This window comes from Ceratotherium simum, chromosome 40 (assembly GCF_057802395.1).
Source record: "Ceratotherium simum simum isolate JZ-2026a chromosome 40, ASM5780239v1, whole genome shotgun sequence".
NCBI classification, from domain to species: Eukaryota; Metazoa; Chordata; class Mammalia; order Perissodactyla; family Rhinocerotidae; genus Ceratotherium; species Ceratotherium simum.
The window spans coordinates 15,308,141-15,328,844 of record NC_141939.1 but is presented as its reverse complement, the minus strand read 5'-3'; the positions used below and the strand labels follow the sequence as shown (position 1 = coordinate 15,328,844).

At 53.5% G+C, this 20,704-nt stretch overlaps 2 protein-coding genes across 4 annotated transcripts in view; one reads left to right on the top strand and one right to left on the bottom strand.

Annotated features, from left to right (window-relative positions):
• Positions 1 to 2,053: 2,053 nt before the first annotated feature.
• On the bottom strand, positions 2,054 to 14,920 carry LOC147912079 (uncharacterized). Of its 3 annotated transcripts, XM_087426347.1 has the most exons (3): positions 14,490 to 14,920; positions 4,916 to 9,921; positions 2,054 to 2,483 (listed from the first exon to the last, which is right to left on the bottom strand). In XM_087426347.1, the coding sequence occupies exon 2, from the start codon at positions 6,516 to 6,518 to the stop codon at positions 5,829 to 5,831; it is 690 nt and encodes a 229-aa protein (XP_087282473.1). In that variant the 5' UTR covers positions 6,519 to 9,921; positions 14,490 to 14,920; the 3' UTR covers positions 2,054 to 2,483; positions 4,916 to 5,828. The 3 variants fall into 3 exon arrangements, 2 of the variants coding, with proteins under 2 accessions (XP_087282473.1, XP_087282472.1); XR_015550332.1 differs by having other exon boundaries at positions 9,747 to 14,920; XM_087426346.1 differs by having other exon boundaries at positions 4,916 to 14,920.
• The window catches only part of EDAR (ectodysplasin A receptor), a 34,289-nt gene continuing 17,337 nt past the window's right edge, over positions 3,753 to 20,704 (top strand). Inside the window, exons 1-4 of the mRNA XM_014791596.2 lie at positions 3,753 to 3,839; positions 4,605 to 4,727; positions 4,945 to 5,126; positions 12,649 to 12,734. Coding sequence (XP_014647082.2) covers positions 3,753 to 3,839; positions 4,605 to 4,727; positions 4,945 to 5,126; positions 12,649 to 12,734 — 478 coding nt within the window. The remainder of the gene's footprint in view (positions 3,840 to 4,604; positions 4,728 to 4,944; positions 5,127 to 12,648; positions 12,735 to 20,704) is intronic.

Here is a 20,704-nt window from a genome sequence, read left to right as displayed (position 1 = left end):
AGGGCTCGCGCTCTGCTGCTGGCGGCCTGAGTTTGATACTGGGTGCACCGACGCACCGCTTGTCAGGCCATGCTGTGGCGACGTCCCATATAAAGCGGAGGAAGATGGGCACGGATGTTAGCCCAGGGCCAATCTTCCTCAGCAAAAAAAGGAGGAGAATTGGCAGATGTTAGCACAGGGCCGATCTCCTCACAAAAAAAAAAGGAATCCTAACCAAAGGGCTGCTTGGTCCTCCTTCCCCACCCACTCACCTTCTTAGAGAATTAGTAATAATAATAGAGACGCACCAAAGCCACAGACTCCTTGTTTTGACTTGTGTATTCATTTGTCTTTCTTTTCTGTCTCCTTGGGTTTGCCGGGGAACACCTTTGATGAGCCCTTCAATAAGTGCTCCCAGCTGACACTAAGGCTCGCCGGCCCAGCGCCCCTGGGTTTACCAGGAAGCCCTCCCAGGCTCAGCTATAATTAGAAGTCAATTAAATTGGGAACCCTTAGTATTGCTCTTGGAAGGACTCCCTGGCTGCAGCTCCCCTTGGGAGACCCAACTCTGCGGAAACCCATCTCTGCTACCCACAGTCCTGAAGCCAAGGCCTGGCCAGTGGGAGGAGCCGGTTCCTAAGTTCTGTTTCTGGCTTTGGTTTGCACCTCGCCCTCCCCACCCAGCGGGGCTGCAGGCCGGCCTCGCTTGCCTCTCACCTGGCCTGCCCTAGCTTGCTCTGTTGCTAGAAGGAAAACACCGGGAGTTTACCGCTGGGCCGGCCGTGTGCTTTAATCTCGCCTTAGTCCAGTCAGTGTCTTTCAAATGTAAATGTAGTACTGAATTGCAAGACTGTGTGCTAGAAAGTGGGGAAAGACAGCTTTTGTATCTCTTCAAGAGATTCCAGAAAGCTAACCCTGCCCCAAACACCCCTGAGGTTCCTCACCGCTGAGAGACACCGTGCCAACCCTGGGAAGATCCAGGCCCTGGGCCGGGCCGAGCCGCCTGCCCCAGAGTCTCCGGTCGGTCTCTTTCCGTGGGGTCAGCCCCCAGGGCATCCTTCCCCAGCCTGTTCTCAGAGCAATCAGAGACACACTTCTTCCCAAAGGAAATGTCTGTATTGCCTTTTTTCTGATCACAGTTCACATGTACTCTTCTCCATCATTCTGATGGTAGGAATTGTATAAAAGGGAATGTTCCCCATCACCCTCACTCCATGCTTAGTCACCCACCCTATTTCACTCCCTGCCAAACAATCTTTGTTGAGAATCTAGTGGCTGTCACTCCAGACCTGCTTCTATTATAGAGAAACTTGACAAATGCAAACCCACAGCTGTTCTTCTGGTGGTTTCTCTTTGTAGAGCCCTGCACGGTGTTCCACGGAACGGATGTTCCATTGGGTCTTTTGTTTCTTTTAATGATAAATAAGCACAATATCTAAGGCTCCACCTGGATTTTATCCAACCTCTTGTGGGAAGCGTGGGTGCCTGCTGCTCCCCGTCAGGAGGTGGGACAGGGAGGGACGGAGGTGGGGCAGGCATCATCCCTGAAGAAGCCAGAGCCCTGCTCTCTGGAAGGCCTGCAAAAGCTGAAAGGCAGGCGGACTCAGAGCGCCTGGGATGTGTCCCTCACTGGCCTCCCACTACTTTTTTTTTTTTTTTTTGAGGAAGATTGGCCCTGCGCCAACGTCTGTTGCCAATCTTCCTCTTTTTCTTTTTTCTCTCCAAAGCCCCAGTATATAGTTGTATATCCTAGTTGTAGGTCCTTCTAGGTCTTCTACATGGGACACCGCCTCAGCATGGCCTGATGAGCAGTGAGTACGTCTGCGCCCAGGATCCGAACTGGTGAACCCTGGGCCGCCGAAGCAGAACGTGCTAACTTAACCACTACGCCACCAGGCCAGTCCCCCCAGCTACATATTTATGTGTTGGGTGCTTCTCCTAAATGTGCATTCTCCCCCAAAATCTCACTGCACAAGGCACTAAGTCCTGGGGTGTTTACAAAAGACGACCCTGTCTGTACGCTCAAGCAATTAACTTCTCAGCAGCCCCCCCACCCCACCCTACTAACTGGCCCCTGGTTTTCTTCTCTCAGCCCTTCCCCAACTCTTGACTTACACAGCCCTCCCTCTTTCTCTAGCTGAATTTCTTTATTTCCAATAAATAATTTTCTGGCTGCTTTTCTCCCTAATATATTAGGTTATTGTATTGTAAAAACAAAGTTCAGGGCTTTCCTCCTAAAAAAAACGAATGGTTTCCCATTGATCGGGTCTCCTGCTTTGAGCTACCCTGCACAGTCTTTTTTGTGTGGTTTTGGGAATTACGGGTTTCGATGACCAACGATGGCTCACCAGGACCAAGAGGATCCAGGGGGTGAAAGTTCTTGGGGGGCTTCCCAAGGCCCAGTTTGACTTCTGGTCTGAGTCAGAGTTGATGCTGAAGACTCCTCACACAGCCCCGCTGTTAGGAGAAGGCACACTCTTTTGTCTCTAATTCATCCGGTCAACCTTAAATATAAAAAAGGTAGTTATTTTACCAGCAAAATGAGTTTATTTGGGAATACAAAAGAATTGCAATTCAGGATGTGCATGCTATGGCAGACCATAGACAAATCCAACAAACAATGGAGAGGAACATCATTTTATAGAGAAAAAGGAGGAAATTGGGAGGGGTTGTTTTGAAGGAAAGTCCACTGGAGAGAAGCAAGACTTCAGGCTGGTGATGGTTGCTCACTGGCAGAGTTGACAACCCCAGTTGTCAATTTCTGTTTGGGATGCCACTTACCATCTCTTCCTGTAATTGATCATCTGCCTGTTGACACTTCATTCTGCTGGGGTCTGTAATCCACCATCTTTTCTGTAATTGACCTTGAGGTACTGCATGGGAGCACCCCGTTCTGGCCTCCTGACTCCATTTTAAATGAGGTTTCCGTTTATTAAATGACACAATCCCCAGTGACAAAGCAAGGCAACAGTGACCTAGACTGTGGCAACTGGGGAATCTAGGCGCTCATGTGAGCACATCCTCTCTCTCTGTTCAGCCAGGCTCCCAGGTAAAATTGTTTTGAATGAGAAACACAGGTCTCCCTTTCTGAAAGTGGAAAAGTGAAAAATAACACCTCCTTCTTAAAAGTTGGGGACAAGCATCTGAACGACTGGAATGTAGCCATCTTCTATTCATTAAGCAGCTGTGTGACCTTGGGCAAGTCACTAACCTCTCTGGGCTTCCGTTGTCTCAACTGTAAAATTTAGTAGTTGAACTTATACATTCTCTTAATCACTTTGATGGATGACCCATTCTTAACAGAGAGAGGGAAGAACCTTACAGCAGGGCTGGGAGAGCGGGAAGTAGGGTGGGGAGGGAATGGGCCAGATTGTGATTCCTGGCACTATATCCAGGGGTCCCCTGGAGCCAGAGGGTCAGCACTAGCCTGGAGCACCTCGTTCCAGGGTTCTTCAGACTCTCCAAGCAGGTGAAGCTATTGGTCACTGCCCCCACTTTACCAATAGGCCCTTGGTGTGCTCTGGTCCTTCCTCTCTGGAGGTCTTTCCCGGGGACAGGGGTGATGCTGGGAGGGCCATGAATGGAGTCTGTCCGAGGGGGCTGGGGCTCAGCTTAAAATCTGCCTTTACTTTTCGGGCGTATTCGTTTCCCACTCTGCTGGGAGGTCCCTCACACCCAGTAGGATACAGTGAAGGCAGGGACCCAGGCTAGGGGCTGGGCCATGGCCAGTGCATCCTGGAGCAGCCTCGGGCCTGCAGGCACCACGGGCACTGATGAAGTGTGTCTTGCAGGTGAACCTACAGGGGAGGATGGCTCATGTGGGAGACTGCAAGCGGACACCCTGGCTCCCCGTCCTGCTGGTGAGTGGGCTGAGCCCCTGCCTGCCCTACAGCCTCACCCCCGAGAGAGCGCATGGCAGCCCAGGCGGAGTCCCAGTGGGAGCTCCCGTCCGGGCTGTGTCCTTCACCAGCCACTCCACCTTGGGCCAGTTCCTTGGTCTCATAAGCCTCAGTTTCCACAGCTGTGAAATGGGAACAGTGATAACAGCACCTCCTTCACCGAGTTCTGGGGGTGCAGTGCGATGATGCCTGCAAAGCACTGACGAGCGCCCCAGGTTCACATTAGACTCTCTGGTTGGTGCTCCCTTGATAGGGTTTCATGGATAGAAATGTCCTGAAATGCTTATTTATGTTGTGATGTGCACAACCCAATGCCTGTGTGATGAGCACCATGCCTGTGGGACACGTAGCTGAGGGGAGGGGGAGAGGAGGACCATGTGACTAAAGGGGCTGTGTTCTGACGCTCCGGGAAGGGGCCCCTTGTCCATGTCTTTGGAGAGAATGAGAGAAAGATTTCATGGGTCAGGCCTCAAGGATGGGGTTCCTGACGCAGGACGAGAGGGAGGCAGGAGTGAGGCCAGCTGGTGGGCAGCAGGTGGCCTGCACAACTTATTAGCTAAAGGTACTAGGGACTTGGCACCAGACAAGCACCGACTGACTGAGTGAGGCCCTCACCAGCGGGCTCCATCCTCAACCGACCTCCAGGCTGTCTGGGTGCTGACCCCAAGTAACTATGTGTGTCTCCAAGCATGTCAGGAGGACAAAACATCCCCTTTCTTGTGGCAGGTGTCTCTGATGTGCTCAGCCAGAGCAGAATACTCCAGCTGCGGCGAGAATGAGTACTACAACCAGACCACCGGGCTGTGCCACGAGTGTCCCCAGTGTGGGCCTGGGGAGGAGCCCTACCTGGTAAGGCCCCCTGCCTGTCCGCCAGGCCACAGCCCCCAGCCTGGTGAGCTCTCCCTCCTTCACACCAGTGTCCTTACCCTAGCTTGTGTTGTTCTACATGTGGTCCCTGAGCTAAATCAGTGCCCGGTGCGCCCTGTGTGCCCAAGGACCGCGGGTCTGGTCATGGCAGCTGCGGCCCCTGTGCTCACCTGCGTCCTCTGTCCTCTTCCTCGGCCAGTCCTGTGGCTACGGCACCAAAGATGAAGACTATGGTTGCGTCCCCTGCCCGGCGGAGAAGTTTTCCAAAGGAGGCTACCAGATATGCAGGCGCCACAAAGACTGCGAAGGCTTCTTCCGAGCCACCGTGCTGACACCAGGGGACATGGAGAAGGACGCTGAGTGTGGGCCTTGTCTCCCGGGGTAAGCGTGGGCACTGTCAGAATGCACCCCAGGACGCTTTCTGCAGAAAGCCCTGCATGGCCCACTGGTGAGGACCCTGCAAACATGAGTACCTCAGGCCTGCAGCGTAGCATCACTCCTGCCGTTTGTCCTGGTCTACGAGGGGCAGCTTGGTAGGGAGGAGGGCACGTGTCTTCAGTCAGGAAGCATGGCATCTAGGATGGCAAGTCCTGCCACCCTTCACAGGACACGCGGCCCACCCAGGCTCAACTCCTGTGTCTCTTAAGTGGACATTAGTCATAATGATATCCTCTGACTAGCCAAATCAAACAAATTTGTTGAACACTTACAATGAGATAACACATGTGGAATGCTTTGGAGAAAAGAAAACTAAAATTCCATACAAAAGTATAATTTTTAGTATTCTGGAAAAAACTGAGGGTAAGAGCTACTAATAGGAATATTTGAGTCATATGGTGCCTGTAATTCCACCACAGTTCTGTTAGGTATTGAAAGTGTTCCCAAAAAAGCAAAGTGAAAATGCAACTAGCCTGAAAGATAGAAAGATAAAATCTTCCTTCTTACAGGCAAGACACACAGCAAGTTCTGCGTGAGATGAGGAAAACACAGCCTTGACACCCAGTCAATACCAAGCGATGGCTGTTGCTTCTGCCTTCTCTAGTGGCCACACCACGTAATTCTTGCAAGGGCTGCAGATAGAAACTAAAAGCCGTGGTGAAGGCTACACGGTGGTAGAGGTGACAAAGGTGGTGGAGATGGTGGTGGTGGTAGAGATAGCGGAGGTGATGGTGATGACGGAGGTGGTGATGAGGGAGGCGGTGGTAGTGATGATGAAAGTGGTGATGAGGGAGGCAGTAGAGGTGATGGAGGTGGTGATGATGCAGGTGGTGATGAGGAGGCAGTCATGGTGGAGGCAGTGGCAGTCATGATGGAGGTGGTTATAATGGAGGTGGTGGGGATGATGAAGGTGGTGACGATGGAGGCAGTGATGATGATGATGGAGGCAGTGATGGTCATGATGGAGGTGGTTATAATGGAGGTGGTGGGGGTGATGAAGGTGGTGACGATGGAGGCAGTGATGATGATGATGGAGGCAGTGATGGTGGAGGCAGTGGTGGTGATAATGGAGGCAGTGGTGGTCATGATGGAGGTGGTTATAATGGAGGTGGTGGGGATGATGAAGGTGGTGACGATGGAGGCAGTGATGATGATGATGGAGGCAGTGATGGTGGAGGCAGTGGTGGTGATAATGGAGGCAGTGGTGGTCATGATGGAGGTGGTTATAATGGAGGTGGTGGGGGTGATGAAGGTGGTGACGATGGAGGCAGTGATGATGATGATGGAGGCAGTGATGGTGGAGGCAGAGGTGGTGGAGGTGATGGCAGTGGTCATGGTGGCAGCAGCATTTTGAATAGTACACTATACTTTACAACCCACTTGTGTTATGTCCCTGGATCACTGTATTGAATTAACAGGAGGAAGAAAATAAGAAGGATATATCCAAATGAGAACACTGTGCTAAAAGAAGTCTATAAGAAGAAGGAAATACAAAAAAGGCAGAAAGACCCACCAATTTAGAAATAGACTGAAAGTGAATAACTCTTTAAAATAAGGAGATATTTTAAACTTGCAGAAATTAACCTTAGTTCCAATTTGTTACTGAGAAGCATCCATTTCCCTGGTTTCCACCACTCTCTCTCTGTTGGTGACTGCCTCCCACCTCCAGTCTCCCTAGTTTTTCAGACCTACCTCCTGAGCTGCAGACCTGCATGTCCACATATCTGCTGGACAGCTCCATGTCAATGTCCCTGACACAGAGTATGATTCAAACATACTTGTGAAATGAATAAAGAAAGCAGGGGAACATTATCGCAGAACCTTATTTTTCAATATGCAAAAATGCTGGTAGCCATACCCAGGGAAGGTATTAGACTGTTCTCTTAGGAAATATGATAAAAATAAAAGTTCTGTAGCTGAGTAGTTAATTTAGTTGAGGATATTGTGTTGTGGGGGCTCCATCAAAAGAAGCACGTTAGAAGAAGCAGAGTCGACGCATTCCCAACCAGTGGGACAAGTGTATGCAGAGGGACTGCTCTGTGCAGACACCGTGCTTGGCTATGAACAAGAGAAATTCAGTAGGATCTGGACGTTAGATAGCTAGACTCAGTCTCTGATAACTTATATACTTCCTAGAACTTTATCTTGACTGGTTTTTGTTGGTACAGATAGACGATTCATGAAAGAAATGCAGAGTTTCATGGATTAACTACAGACGTTCCAAGGAAAAGCATGCACACCTTGCCATGCTCACCTCGGAAAGAAAATGACCCTCTTTGCAACATCTGAACTTACTTTGACAGCCTCTCAGTGTGAGAACTGACTTGACACAACTTATCATAACCACTCCCACATTTATTTTAGTAAACCTTTGAATTGAGAACCTGCCAAGTAGGTACTCGTGGGACAAAGAGGAAGGATGTGGTGCCTCGCTCTCCAGTGGAGGAGTGAGACAAGAAAGTAGTGACCACAGCACAGTGTAGTAGGCACACACAGTTATAGAAGTCTAGGAAGGACCCTCACTCCATGGCTGGAGAGGTGAGTCAGGAGGGGTCTTAGAAGGCTTCTCAGGGTGACGCTGGGACGGGAAATAGGACAGAGCTTTCCAAGTGGAGACGCTCACGCCAAAGCGCAAAGGGGTGAGCAATCCAACAGGATGTGGAGCTGTCGGCCCCTGTGGCCGAGTAGAAGGTGCACGCAGCGGGGTGTAGAGACACTAGCGAGGAGGGCAGGGGCCAGATGGAAAAGGGCTCTGGAAAATGATGCTGAAGACTCGAGTCTTCATCTTGATGCTGACGCGGGTCAGCATGCAGACTTCTAAGTGGGTGCAGGACACAAGCGGGCTGTACCTTGATCCTCTTGTCAACAGTGAGGAAAACATGCTGACTAGGGGAGAGATGGGAGCCCAGGGATCAGGGATGAGCTGGGAAATGGTGAGAACTGGGACAAGGGGGAAGCACTGGAGGTTGGAGGGAGAGGAAAAATCTGAGACTGTGTTGGAAGACAGCAGTGACTGGAGTTGCAGACCAGGTGTGTGTGGGGTGTGGGGAAGGAGACTTTGAAGAGGACTCTCAGATGTCTGCCCTGGCCAGCTATGTGGACCAAAAGTGATGCCATTTGCTAAGATGTGGAATACAGGAGGAAGAGAAACTTTGATGGAGACTTGGAGGGAGGACAGAGGAGATATGTGTGGAATTTGAAGTGGTTGTGATATTCAGACCAAGACATCTAACACATAGATGGATAAACGGGTATGAAGCTAGGGTCGACATCTGGACTAAGGGTCAGGATCTGAAAGTTGTCTACACATGAATGGTGTGGGAGCCGCTGGTCTAGATAGGCTCCTCCAGCGAGGCAGCTTCGTGGAGGGGGCAGAGGAGTGGGTGCAAATGGAGCCTCGCCCATCAGCATTGCTGGCTTTGACCCAGCCACGGTTCAGACTGGTGCGTGCATCCCCCGGTGGTCTGTGAGATTCGGCCATGATTTTGTTCCAGATGATCCAAAAGGGGCAGTGTGTGTGTGCACATTGAGCAGCCTGTTCCATTCTTACTTTGATCCACAGACTTTCTAGCCGCAAAGGACAAGCCCTGGGACCAATGCTCTAAATAACCCTGTCCCACAGGCAGGTGCCGGCTCGGTCACTAGAAAGGGTGTTCTGTGGCAATGAAAACAATTTGCTTGGTCCCAGTACCTTTATCAGAAATTTGATAATGGAATGGTCGTGAGCTCCTGCCTCTAGAAGGCTTCAAAAGATATGGATGACCATCTATAGAATTAGTGGGGAAGCTGGCATCTGTGCTCTTAAAAGGGTCCTTCTGGCTCTGAAATATTGAGTAACTCCCTCCCTGCTCCTGAGAACAGCGACCTGCTTATTCCACACTTTTTCTTCCGCACCAGAACAAGGGGAGGCCCCGAGCACTCACTGAGGGGAGGGTATTGTGCAAGAGACACAGCTCAGAAGGCATCTCCACGCCTCCTCACAGTGCTCCACGGAGGGGAAAATGTATAGTCACTTTCCAGTTTGGCTCTGCAGCGTGATGTGACTGTTCAAATAAATCGCTTCCAACCCCAAGGCCACTGAAACAGAAAGCCCCTTCATCTCCGGTCCTCATCTCGGCTCTGATGAGCTTGGTGCTTTATCAGTAGGACCCCGGAGGCCTGCCTCCTGCTACATGCCCTAGGTTTAGAGAACAAAACAAAGCTCTCATGCTGTGTCACAGGGGAGACTTATGAGGAGTTTTGGCAGGTCAGCATCATGAGCCCACTGAAAGGCTGTTTCATTTCCAAGTCCCTGGTCCCAGGCTGCGTGGCAGGCCACCTCGTGTTTGTCTTCCTACCGCCACAGGGGCCTTGGCCCTCTTGCCTTGTGGTTTGGCAGGCACTGTCTCCTTCTTCTTTGCCCTCTCTGCTGTGTATCAGTACATGGCCGAGACACTTGCTAAACAATGAGTGATACGGGGGCTTTCCTGTTGAGCAAGCCTTGTGTGGGAGGACCAGGGAACAAAGCAGAAGAGGAAGAGAGGAGAGGTGAGATTTCACAACCTCCCCCAGGCATCATCTTACCCACTGGACAAGCTCCAGCTGGCTGGGTTCCACACTGTCCACTCCCTTCCAGTGAGGCATTCTAGGATGGTTGGAGGACGAAGTGAAGGGCACAGCGTTGTTCTACGTTCCAATGTTGTAGAAGGAAAAGGAAGCATCCGATGGCTCAGTGACATCCATTACAAGCTTAGGAGCCCTGCAAAAAGGAAATCTTTAGGGAAAATCTATATACCTATTTATTGACCTGGAGGAAGTCAATCCCTACATAGAAGATTCTAGAGGCCCCATTTAAACTGAGTCTTGTCTTGGGCTACTCACTCTAATCAACCCTTGAAGAACAGGAGAAAAAAAAGAACTAGGGAAAAGTCAAAATATAGATCAAAGTGTAGGAAATTAGACTTTACAGAAAGACAAAGGGACCCAATACTCTTCAGTGGCGCCACAGATCGCTAAATGAACACCCAGCTTCAAGTTGATGAAAATCTGTCAGATGGAAGAAACTAAACAATTATGCTCCACTCCTCTCTAGCCCAGGATGAGTGACATGGATGTAAACCACACCAGGAGGAGTTGCTCTTAGTCCCAAAGAGAAAAATCTAACATTTAAAAACGTCCTGTGCAACAATGCGTGTCAGAAAATGTGTGAGGTATTTCACACTTAGGCTGAGTCAGGCAGCATAGTCCCATTGCAGCCTCCTGGAACCGACGTCTTTCTTAAAATGTATAGCCTTTCAATGTTGTTTCTTTGCTAAGTTATTTAATAGGTTACCCAGCTGCACCCAGCAGGTAACAGCTGCAGCTGTTACCCGGCAGGCACAGCTGCCGCCATTCAGAGCCCCCGTGGGAATCAGAGAGAGGCGCCCACTTAGGATGAGAGCAAGAAGGTGCCTGTGTGCCAAGAAGAGGTAGCAGACTAGCCCCAGGAGGGAGCAGGCCCCCCGGGTGTGCACAAAATGTGGCGGCCCCGGGGCCCCTAGGGGCGCCCAGCTCTAAGCCCAGATGTTCTACACCCACCAAGGTGGCTGTGGATCTTCATCTAAGACCGAGCTCAGCACCCCAAGTATTAACCAGGATGGGCTTAGCTGTGGTTCTGCTGTTAGGAAAGGGAAGAAAGATGCACAAAACACGCTCGGGGCTTTTTGTCAGCCTCAGCACTCTCCCAGTCCATCCTTGCCAAGAACCTTCCCTGCTCAGTACCTAGCACAGGGTGCTAGGAATACAGCTTAGGCTGCCCCTGAGCACTCCCAGGCCGTGGGGGAGACAATCGAGATCTGGTGGGAGAAGATGTGCTGGAGATGGAGCTGAGAAGAGCAGAAACTAATAGCCCCAAGAGACTACACTGGGTCTGGAGGTCAGAGAGCTGCAGGGGGGCTGGCCTGACTGACCCGGAGCCTGTCACCCTTGTGAGACCACACGCAGACGCGCACCCCCTCCTGGGAGCAGGTGCCTCGTGGGCCTCAGTATCCCTTCCTGCTTCCCAGGGGCATATGCTTCTGGAGGGTGGCAGAATATGTGTCTGAGAGAGGCTTTTTCCAGAAGGCTTAACTGTAAAACCGACTGCTGTGGCTTCTCTGAGGGGTGTTTTGAGATTGGTTAATTAATGTTTACAAGATACACAGGGATCTGAGAATAAAAGGCCCTGAGGAAGGGCGGGCAATTATGATCATAATGTTACTGGTAATGGTCCAGCTCACGGCGGCTGGAGTCCAAGACTCCCCCCAGCACTCCTGCACCTTGCTGCCACTTACACTGCTGCTGGCAGACGCCTGGGTGTGCAGGCTAATAAAAAAAGAGATTAAGAAACAAACACGGAAAAATCCAATAGCAGAGAGGGATTTTTCATCTCTTGAATTGTAATAAGGGAAAACGTTGGCACCAGCTCACTTTATTAATTGACTTCTCACAATGTGATAAATGGCTCCATGATCACGGCTGAACGTGTGTTTATGGAAAACGGGCACGCGCCAAGAGAAGTGCCAAAGTCTGCAGGTGGAAAGGAGCCTGAGCTGTGAGCGTCGGAGGGGAGGACGGCGGGCCAGGAAGCGGCATGGCTGCAGAGAGCTCTGCCGGGAGGGCATCCTGAGAGTCAGCATGGTCATGGGGCTGGCATGTGGACATCAGAAAGCTTGAAAGATAAAATGGAACATCACTGGGGGTAAAGGACTTCAGACAGTCTTACTGTGAACGACTTGTCCTTTTCTTTGTGTGCAATCCCAGCACAAACTTACGTAGGTGTCTTCAGTCAAGTGCTTCCTGAGGAGGAAGCAAATGCATTTCAGGTATGACTTGACTGTATTTCAGGCTGACCTTAAGGCCCTCTGTGGTGACCTCTCTAGACATTGCCACTGTTTTGCTGTCTGCTGCAGCCATGCTTTGCCGGCCAGCTCTGTCCAATCTCGGTTAGCAAGTGTTCAGGTGGTCCAGGATGTCCCAGTGACCCAGGCGCTCATAGACACCTCTGTCAGTAATCCCACCAGGCTACAGGCTCTGAGACAGGCACTCACGGAGAGGGTGCTCCTCCTCCAGAGGGGCCTGGCTTCCTGGTTGGTGAGACACCCAGAGAGCTAAACAGAGCCTACATGTGGTGGGCATGCAGGTAATTCTAGTGGATGATGTGATGAAGATGATGACGACACAGACACACCAAACAAATCCATTGGTGAGAAAACCAAAAAGGGGAGACATTAAAAGAAAGGCTCACACTGGCCCTATATTAGAAAAAGAATATTCCATTTCAAGACATGCTGAAAACCCCCAAGGAAAGTCAGTGGTCAAAATGGGCTGCTGGCTCCGCAGGGTTCCCAATTCCCAGGGGGTCTGTCTCATGCCTGACTTTGACCATGGGCATGCCAGGTGGTCAGTACTTGCTTGTGGTGACTCCGGGCTCACCTGTCTGCTTTGTCTTTTGTGGCCCTCCCTACAGCTACTACATGTTGGAGAACAGACCCAGGAATATCTACGGCATGGTCTGCTACTCCTGCCTCCTGGCACCCCCCAACACTAAGGAATGTGAGTATTCTCTGTCCTTCCACCAGAACCATACTGGCTCAACACTGATATCTTCCATTACACAGTGCTAGAGAAAGAAGCCAAGAAGCCAGTCCTGGCGCCCAGACAAATTAACCACAGTGAACACGTAACCAGAAATGCTCCCATGGCCTGACAGATCAGACAGCAGGTCCATGAAGGGAGGTTTGCTATGGCCGAACCATGAGTCAGAGACTCAGGTCAGTCACCAGCTACCTTGAACAAGTCACACCACCTCCATGAGCCTCAGTGTTCTCGTCTGTAACATGGGAGTACTAAAATCTGAATGATCCGTCTCATGCGATTATTGGAAAAACCAATGAAATCACAGATGCCAAGGTATTTTGTGAAGTACTGCAAAGTGATAGACAATTATAAGCTCTCAGATATATTTTTTTAAAAACAAAATTTTTTTTAAACCGCAGTTAATGAGATAGATTCCACAAAACCCATGTCAACAATGAGTCTCAGGAGTATAGAGTCCCACTGCGGGCTGTTTCTTTCCTGTTCTCATTTTGGTTTGACTTTCATGGCATCTGTTGATGAGCAAGGGCCAGGAACCGCTGCTTCTGAGACTGCAGTGTGTTGTCTCTCGGATCTGCGGTCTGCAGGCGGGATGGATGGGCAGCGGGGAGGAAACTGGAGTCTGGTCCCTGGGCTGCAGGAGCACTTGTCTTGCCTTCCCTCCAGCTCTGTTCCCACGCTAGGGCATCAGGGGGCCCACAGCAGGACCCTGCCTCTCCTCGCTCTCCATGAGGCCCTGCCTGCCCCATTTTCTCACAATAATCTTGTCGTGGAGATAGAATAAGGAAGGGCCTGCATCTTAAGAGGGCTAGGAGGAAGGAAAGGAGACCCAGAAGAGGGGAGTGGCATCTCCTCTCACCTGCAGGTTCAGCTGGACAGAGTGCTCTGGGCAGTGGGGCAGGGCTGCCTGCAGGAGGACCCTCCCCTCCCTTCCAAATCGCTTAAGGAGGTGAGCCTGGCAATAATGGACTTGCTTGTCTTTAAAGCTGAGCGTTCCTCCCCATCCATATGCTAATTAATTCACAAATTAGAGGAGGCACCAGGGCTGGGGCTGCCAGCAGGACCTGAGGTGCAGTCAGCTGCCACTGCTGATGTCTTCCGCTAGTGAATGGACAGGATTCAGTCCCCCATAGTTGTGGGGTGAAGTCCTCACCTGGGAAGGTGTCAGACACCCATCACCTATTGAGAAAAGGCTCTTTGCCTCTGGAGCCTGGGAAATAAGCAGCTCTTCCCCATGGGGCCCTTCTGTTTGAAAGCTCACCCACACAGGGGCTTTGCTAGCCACCTGGCCAGCGGAAGAGCTCGAAGTCCAGGAGGAGTGCATCTGTCCTCTCTCTGTCCAACAGTGAGGTCCATAACATGGGGGAGAAAGCAAAGGGACTTTGAAATGAGTGCACACCTTCCCTAACTCCTAGCCCTTAACTGCTTAACTGAAATCCAGCTCGCGTTGTAGAGTCCAGCCCTGAGGGAGGCCAGCAAAGAAACAGAAACTGAGAGGCAGGGGTGACATGGTGAATGGAGTCCTGTCTGCATCAGAGTCTCAAGTGTGGACATGGAAATTATTCTCTCCACCTCTGCGGTCTGCACTTCCCTCTGCACGGGTCCTCCATCCAGAGATCTTTTTACCCAGGCCTCCTGTTCAGAAGTCTGCAGATAGAACTACAAAGTCTGGTTTTGACCACAGCCCCCATGAAGACAGAGACCCAAACTCACAGGGCTGTATTCAGCGGCCCGCCACAAGAAAGCCAGGAAGACGGTGAGGCCTTGTTCGTCAGGACTCTGAGGTCACCGCTGGTTGCCCAGGTCCCACCAGGCTCTGCCCTCCCCGAGCCCACGGTCACCACGGTCAGTGGTCCAGAGCTGCTTTGGCTCCAGTCTGAGACGCTGCTTCGGTTTTAATAGGATTTACCCAGGCTCTCCACACGCGAAGCTCACACCCTCGATACTGACTGAGTAGTGGATTGTGCAAACGCACGTCCAAGACAGCTTGGCGGCCGGGCAAGCCTTCGATACAGGCGCACACGTGTTAGGGATGGAGCACGACCGCGGGAGACCGTCCACCGAAAGGAAGACACCGCAGCAGGAGGGAGCCCTGGGCGGCGGCCTGTCTCGCCTGGGGCGCAGCCCGAACAAGCGCCTGGCAGCTCCTCAGCAGAAGACCCGGAGAAGGCGCCGCAGCTCTCCGCACCCCCACGGGCTCCCCTCCCCTCACCTCCTCTGCACCCCCACGGGCTCCCCTCCCCTCACCTCCTCTGCACCCCCGCGGGCCCCCCTCCCCACTCCTTTTCTCCACCCCCGCGGGCTCCCCTCCCCTTCTCTCCACCCCCGCGGGCTCCTCCCCACCCCCAAGGGCCGCCCCCACCTCCTCCTCCCCGCCCCCACGGACTCCCCTCCTCCTTTCCGCCTCCACGGGCTCCCCCTCCCCTCCGCTCCCACGGGCTCCCGCCCTCCTCCTCCCCGCCCCCACGGGCTCCCCTCCCCGCCCCCACGGGCTCCCTCCCCTTCTCTCCACCCCCGCGGGCTCCCCTCCTTCCCGCCCCCACGGGCTCCCCCTCCTCCTCCCCGCCCCCACCGGCTCCCCCTCCTCCCCGCCCCCACGGGCTCCCATCCCCCTCCTCCTCCCCGCCCCCACGGGCTCCCCTCCTCCTCCTCCTCCCCCCCCTCCCCACGGGCTCCCCACCCTCCCCCCCTCCTCCCCGCCCCCACCGGCTCCCCCTCCTCCCCGCCCCCACGGGCTCCCATCCCCCTCCTCCTCCCCGCCCCCACCGGCTCCCCCTCCTCCCCGCCCCCACCGGCTCCCTCCTCCTCCCCGCCCCCACCGGCTCCCCCCTCCTCCCCGCCCCCACGGGCTCTCCAGCTGCGGTGCTCCTCCTCTCTGTGCAGTGGGATGGCTTTCGTCCTTAGAGAACTGGCGGCTGGCTGCGTGGCGCTATGAAGCGGAGGGCGGTGAGTCTCTAATGAGAGGCCCCCAGGGAGGGCTCCTACGTCACACAGGGCTGGGCCCCGCCCCTGGGTCAGCAGGACCAGGTGGGGCCAAAAACTTGCATTTCTAACACGTTCCCGGGGGAGGCCTGGACCACACTTGGAGCACCCCTGGTGTGGGGCGTGAGGTGTGAGTAGTCCCTGCTCTGGACCGTCACTGCCGGAGTTGCAATTCCTGTTCAACTTGGGCGAGTTATCGAGCCTCAGTTTCCCCCCTGCCTGTCGTGTGGCGGGAGTGAGCTGCCGCCCGCGTGAGCCGCCACGGTGCCGGTCAGTGCGACGTGGCCCTGCCGCACCCCCTCAGGAGGCGTGGACAGGCGCCACACAGTTGTTTTTAAGATGGAATGAAAATCGTTCTCGTTTCCAGCGCCGCCAAGCAGTGTGAGGGCAAGCCGAGGACAGCCGTGGGTTCCTGTCGGCCCTGCCTTTGGGCCGTTGTCATCCCGGACAAAAACAGACGTGTGTGGACCCCAGGACTCGGGCCGTAACGCCGGGTGTCCATGTCAGCTGGGCAGCCGCCCCCACTGGGCCCTCGCTCCCGTGTAACTGAAAATGCTGCCCTCGCAGTATACCAGTAGGGGTGATGTGCACGTGCACAAAGCACTTCGGAAACTGGAAGCACGAAGCACGAGTAAAAGAAGCCTCTTCCCTCAGGGGGGGGCGCCCAATGCCCTGGACGCGCCGGGGTGCTCAGGGCCTCTGCTCCTCTCCTGCTTGTGACTTGCTCATCGGGAAAGCTGCAGGCCTGCCTTCCCGACGGACGTGTGGCTGCAGTGCACAAACCAGCCTTCCCCACCCTTTGCCACCTCCAGTCCCATCACTGTTTGTGTCCTGGCAAGTCAACATTGGACGAAAGGGAGAGAAAAAGCCCTTCAGTTATTTTTCAGTTAAAGAGCAAGATCCACTGGATGCAACCAAATCTTGCTGGCGTTCTTTTTTCCCTGCACGTCCTGAGAACTCGTGCCTGAGGGCTGCCTCCTGAGGGAATCTGTTTGTAATGGCAACGAGGTGGCATGGTGTAATAGAGAGGAAGAAAGTGTGTGGCATCAGATTTGGGTCTCATTATGAGTTTCCACTCTTGGGAATGTTACTTTGTACCTCAGTTTCCTCATCCGTAAAATGGATACCTGTCTTGTGAGACTGTTGCGAGGATGAGAAGACGCATCGAATGCGTAGGGGGTGCCCGCTCAGTGCCGCTCGTAATGGTAAAACTTCACGGCCTGGCGGGTGAGCACAGCTCCGCCTCGGTCCTTGCGGGGTCCTGTGCAGGCTGCATATCGCCAGCTGCCCTCCTGTGCCTCCGTCAGCTCTGCTGGGAAATGGGCTCGCAAGAACCCCTCCCACACAGTGTTGGAGGGTCAGTGAGACAGGCTGGGCCTGGCCGCTGGCAACTGTTCCATCGTCATTGCTTTTTATTGCCACTCAGACTGGCCTTTCGGAGGATTCCACTCTGTTACCAGGAGTGCCCCGGCACGTTTCCGTTCAGATGCCACCTGTGATGTCACTCAAATGTGAAGCCTTGGCCTCCCCGAATGCCGGTTTCCAGCTGTTTCTAACGCAGCGTTTCTCAAATTTGAAAGTGCATACACATCACCAGGGGTGCTATTAAGAAACAAATCTTGATGCAGCAGCCCTGGGGTGGGGCGGGAGATGCATTTCTAGTGAAGCTCCAAGCTTCACTTGGATAAGCCAGATTCTAAAGGCTCTGCTCGTTGTTCCAGGCTCCACCACTAGGGGGTGCTCAGCCAATGCAGCAGCCTCAGGGCGCCTGGTTGACAGCTGTGAGCATCAACAAACACATCGTTCCTAAAAATGCAGTGTGCCCTACGTAGTAGAGAATCCCAGTCTCTAATACATACCGACATATTTATTAATTCTGTGAATTAAAAAACCTCAAAGGCCCCAGTAAATCCTATCACCATAATGATATGCTGCAGTTCTCAAAATCCTCCTGAGGAAGGTGCACCACACCCTGCAGAGCCCCCACCTTCCAGCACCCACTGTCCCGAGGCAGTGCTGCCTCGGATGCAGCCCTGAGCTAAGCATAACCAGGCCCCACTTTCTTTCATTTTAATGTAGAGCTTGTGTGGAAATTTCTGGGACTACCGTTTTCACCAACCTTCCCTACCCCCTCTTATAAAATACCTCCTCTTTGCTTATTCAAAGCTGGGCTCCAATGCATTGGGGAAGGTAAGATGGATCAGCAGCTGACCACCAAACAGAAGCAACGTTGAGAAACATTTTCATCAACTATTCATTCCACGGAGGCCAAGTGAACCAGAAATACATGGCGTGTGTTGGAACAAGAGGGAAACCTCCCAGACACCGAATATTTTTATGAGTGCTGAGTTAATTCTCATTAGACCAGGGCAGAACCTGGAACAGGAAAACGTGCAGTGCAGGGTCCTGGTGGCAACGGCATGCTGTCCTGAGGGCACCTGTCCGCAGAGATGGACTTCTAGTCCCTGCAGCCTTCCTGCCCACCTTCCCTCTCACCCTCAGATGTGTCCAGAACAGAACGTTTTTCTGATCAGCCCAGGGCTGTCCAGTTGACATGTGCTAGAGTTTGCTTGGGGGAAAATATCTAGTAAGTCAGGATGGAGGAACAGCCCAGCTTGCCACCTGACCGAGGGCAGGCAGGGCACCCATTGGGCACAGCAAGATGTGTGTTACTGAGATAGAGTTGCCTGCAGGCATTGTTCCATAAGGTCATTGTATAACCAGCCCTGCCAGTGGGTGCAAAGGCACTGCACACATCCGTGTGCTACCAGGCTGCTCTCATGGTCCTTCTCCAGGCCACAGGCCTGGGCGTGTTTGTATCCACAACCCCAACCCCTGTCACCCAGCCTCAGCCACAAGCCCCAGCAGGGCGGGACAAGAAGAGACAAAAGTGACAAACATCCACAAATTGAGCCCCTGAGTATTGTTGTCCTGATAACATAGCTTAAGCTCCCTTGAGCCCCTCACCAAAGAGATCAGCTTCGTTTTCAAGGTCCAGTTTGCTTTTAAAAAGACCAGGTTATGCTTGAAGCTCTGCCCCACGTCACTGTTTCTCACATCACTGGATGAAGTTTGCCAGGATGCTTCCCAGCGCAGTGCAGGTGGGCTAGAGACCTCCAGCCAGCCCACAGGGAGGCTCTCAGAGGGCATCAGCATGGCCTGTGAGTAGGAAGATACGGGCCTCCGGCTCGCCCCATGACTGTGCGCAGCTGCTGAGAGACAGGCTCCTTCCCCCCCGGGGCTTGCCTCTTTCCACCCGCACCTCCCCAATAGGCCACTGGTTCTGAGGCCACGTGAGCGGCTTAATTAAAAAGCAGAGATTGGGCCGGCCCCGTGGCTTGGCGGTTGGGTGCGTGCGCTCCGCTACTGGCGGCCTGGGTTCGGATCCCGGGCGCGCACCGAGGCACCGCTTCTCCGGCCATGCTGAGGCCGCGTCCCACATGCAGCAACTAGAAGAACGTGCAACTATGACGTACAACTATCTACTGGGCCTTTGGGCAGGGGGGAAGGAGGAGGAGGATTGGCAATAGATGTTAGCTCAGAGCTGGTCTTCCTCAGCAAAAAGAGGAGGATTAGCATGGATGTTAGCTCAGGGCTGATCTTCCTCACAAAAAAAAAAAGAAATCAGAGATTGATCATAAGTTTTGGGTGGGAGGCAGGCGAAAGCTTCTATTTATCCTCCTGAAAGGCAAAGAAACATCTCTCTGAGCTCTGGACACCAGCAGGGGCAGTACTCAGGGAACCACAGGTGTGGGGAGCCCCAAGAGAGGAAGAAAGAACTGCGCCTTCCAGCTGTCACCATTCCTCCTTCAACCACCCACCAAGCACCGCTTTCCTGCTCCCTGCCCCCTCACCAGCCACCATTCCAGAAAGAAGGAGTGAGGCCCCGGGGACACGAGATCGGGGGCCCAGGGTACGGGACGTGCCCGCCTCTGTTCTGAGCAGGTCACCTCCAGGGTCTCTGTTGATTCAAGGCACCACAGGCTGGCCTGTTGCCTGGTGCCCCGTCCACCCCTCAGCAACCCCCCTCTTTTGGTAAAATTGCTGAGAAGCATTCCAATGACCGGCAGTTGAGAAAAAAAGAAGGAAAGAGGCGGGAATGACAGAACTCACTGTGCGCCACAGAGGGAAGGGACTGCCCCTCCGTCGTGTGCTGGTCTGGAGGCACCCATGCCCACGCTTGAGGCAGCTCTGCAGGTGACAGACACCAGGCAAAGGGGCAGAGGCCGCGAGCTCAGAGAAGTGAAGTCCCTGGGCTCCAGAAGCGGCCAGTCTCCAGAGAGGAGACACGCTGGCTTTTAGAGCTCTAAGCAAGTGGTTTGTTTTCAGCGACATGGAAACTGCTCCGAGGTTGGGCTGGAGGGGCAGCAGGATGGCGCCAATAGCCTCCTTGGGCTCCCAGGCCAGCTCCTGTCCCAGGGGTATCGAGGAGGGCCCGAGGGGGTGGGGTTGTTGCCCCAAGAGCCTGCGTCTTTGCCCCTCAGCCGGCAGATGACATTTCTCATGCGCCAGCGACAGTCACATTTCCTGTCTAAACTGAGCCCTGAGGCGCGTGGCACCTCACAGAAGAGGAGCGTCACGCGAGCCAGTCCTTAGCCTGTCCGCTCCTTCCCCAGCCTCCCCCTATCTTGTCTGTAGGGCTTTCTGTTTGCCCTGTTTCTATTTACAAGGTGGAAGGATCAAAAGTTTGTAACCCTGCACTCCTGTGACCTCCTCTACTTGCTGGACACAAACGGAGGACTGTAGAGCAGGCCTTTCGGGGTCACCGTCCCCTGGGCTGCCCCAAGCAATTCTGAAATAACTGCTCAGAGAGCAGGTGTCTGTGTTCTCCCGAGAACTTTCTCAAGGAAAACCTCCCTGTTTCTCACAGAAGCCTCGCAGGGGGCTGGCCAGGGTCCAAGTGTGGGCACATTCCTCCCCGCTGGGCTGGCTGGGAGGACAATGGT

What these genes read in the sequence shown, in the direction of transcription:
- LOC147912079 (XM_087426346.1), bottom strand. Translation starts at nt 6,518, where the DNA reads ATGACCACTGCCATCACCTCCACCACCTCTGCCTCCACCATCACTGCC.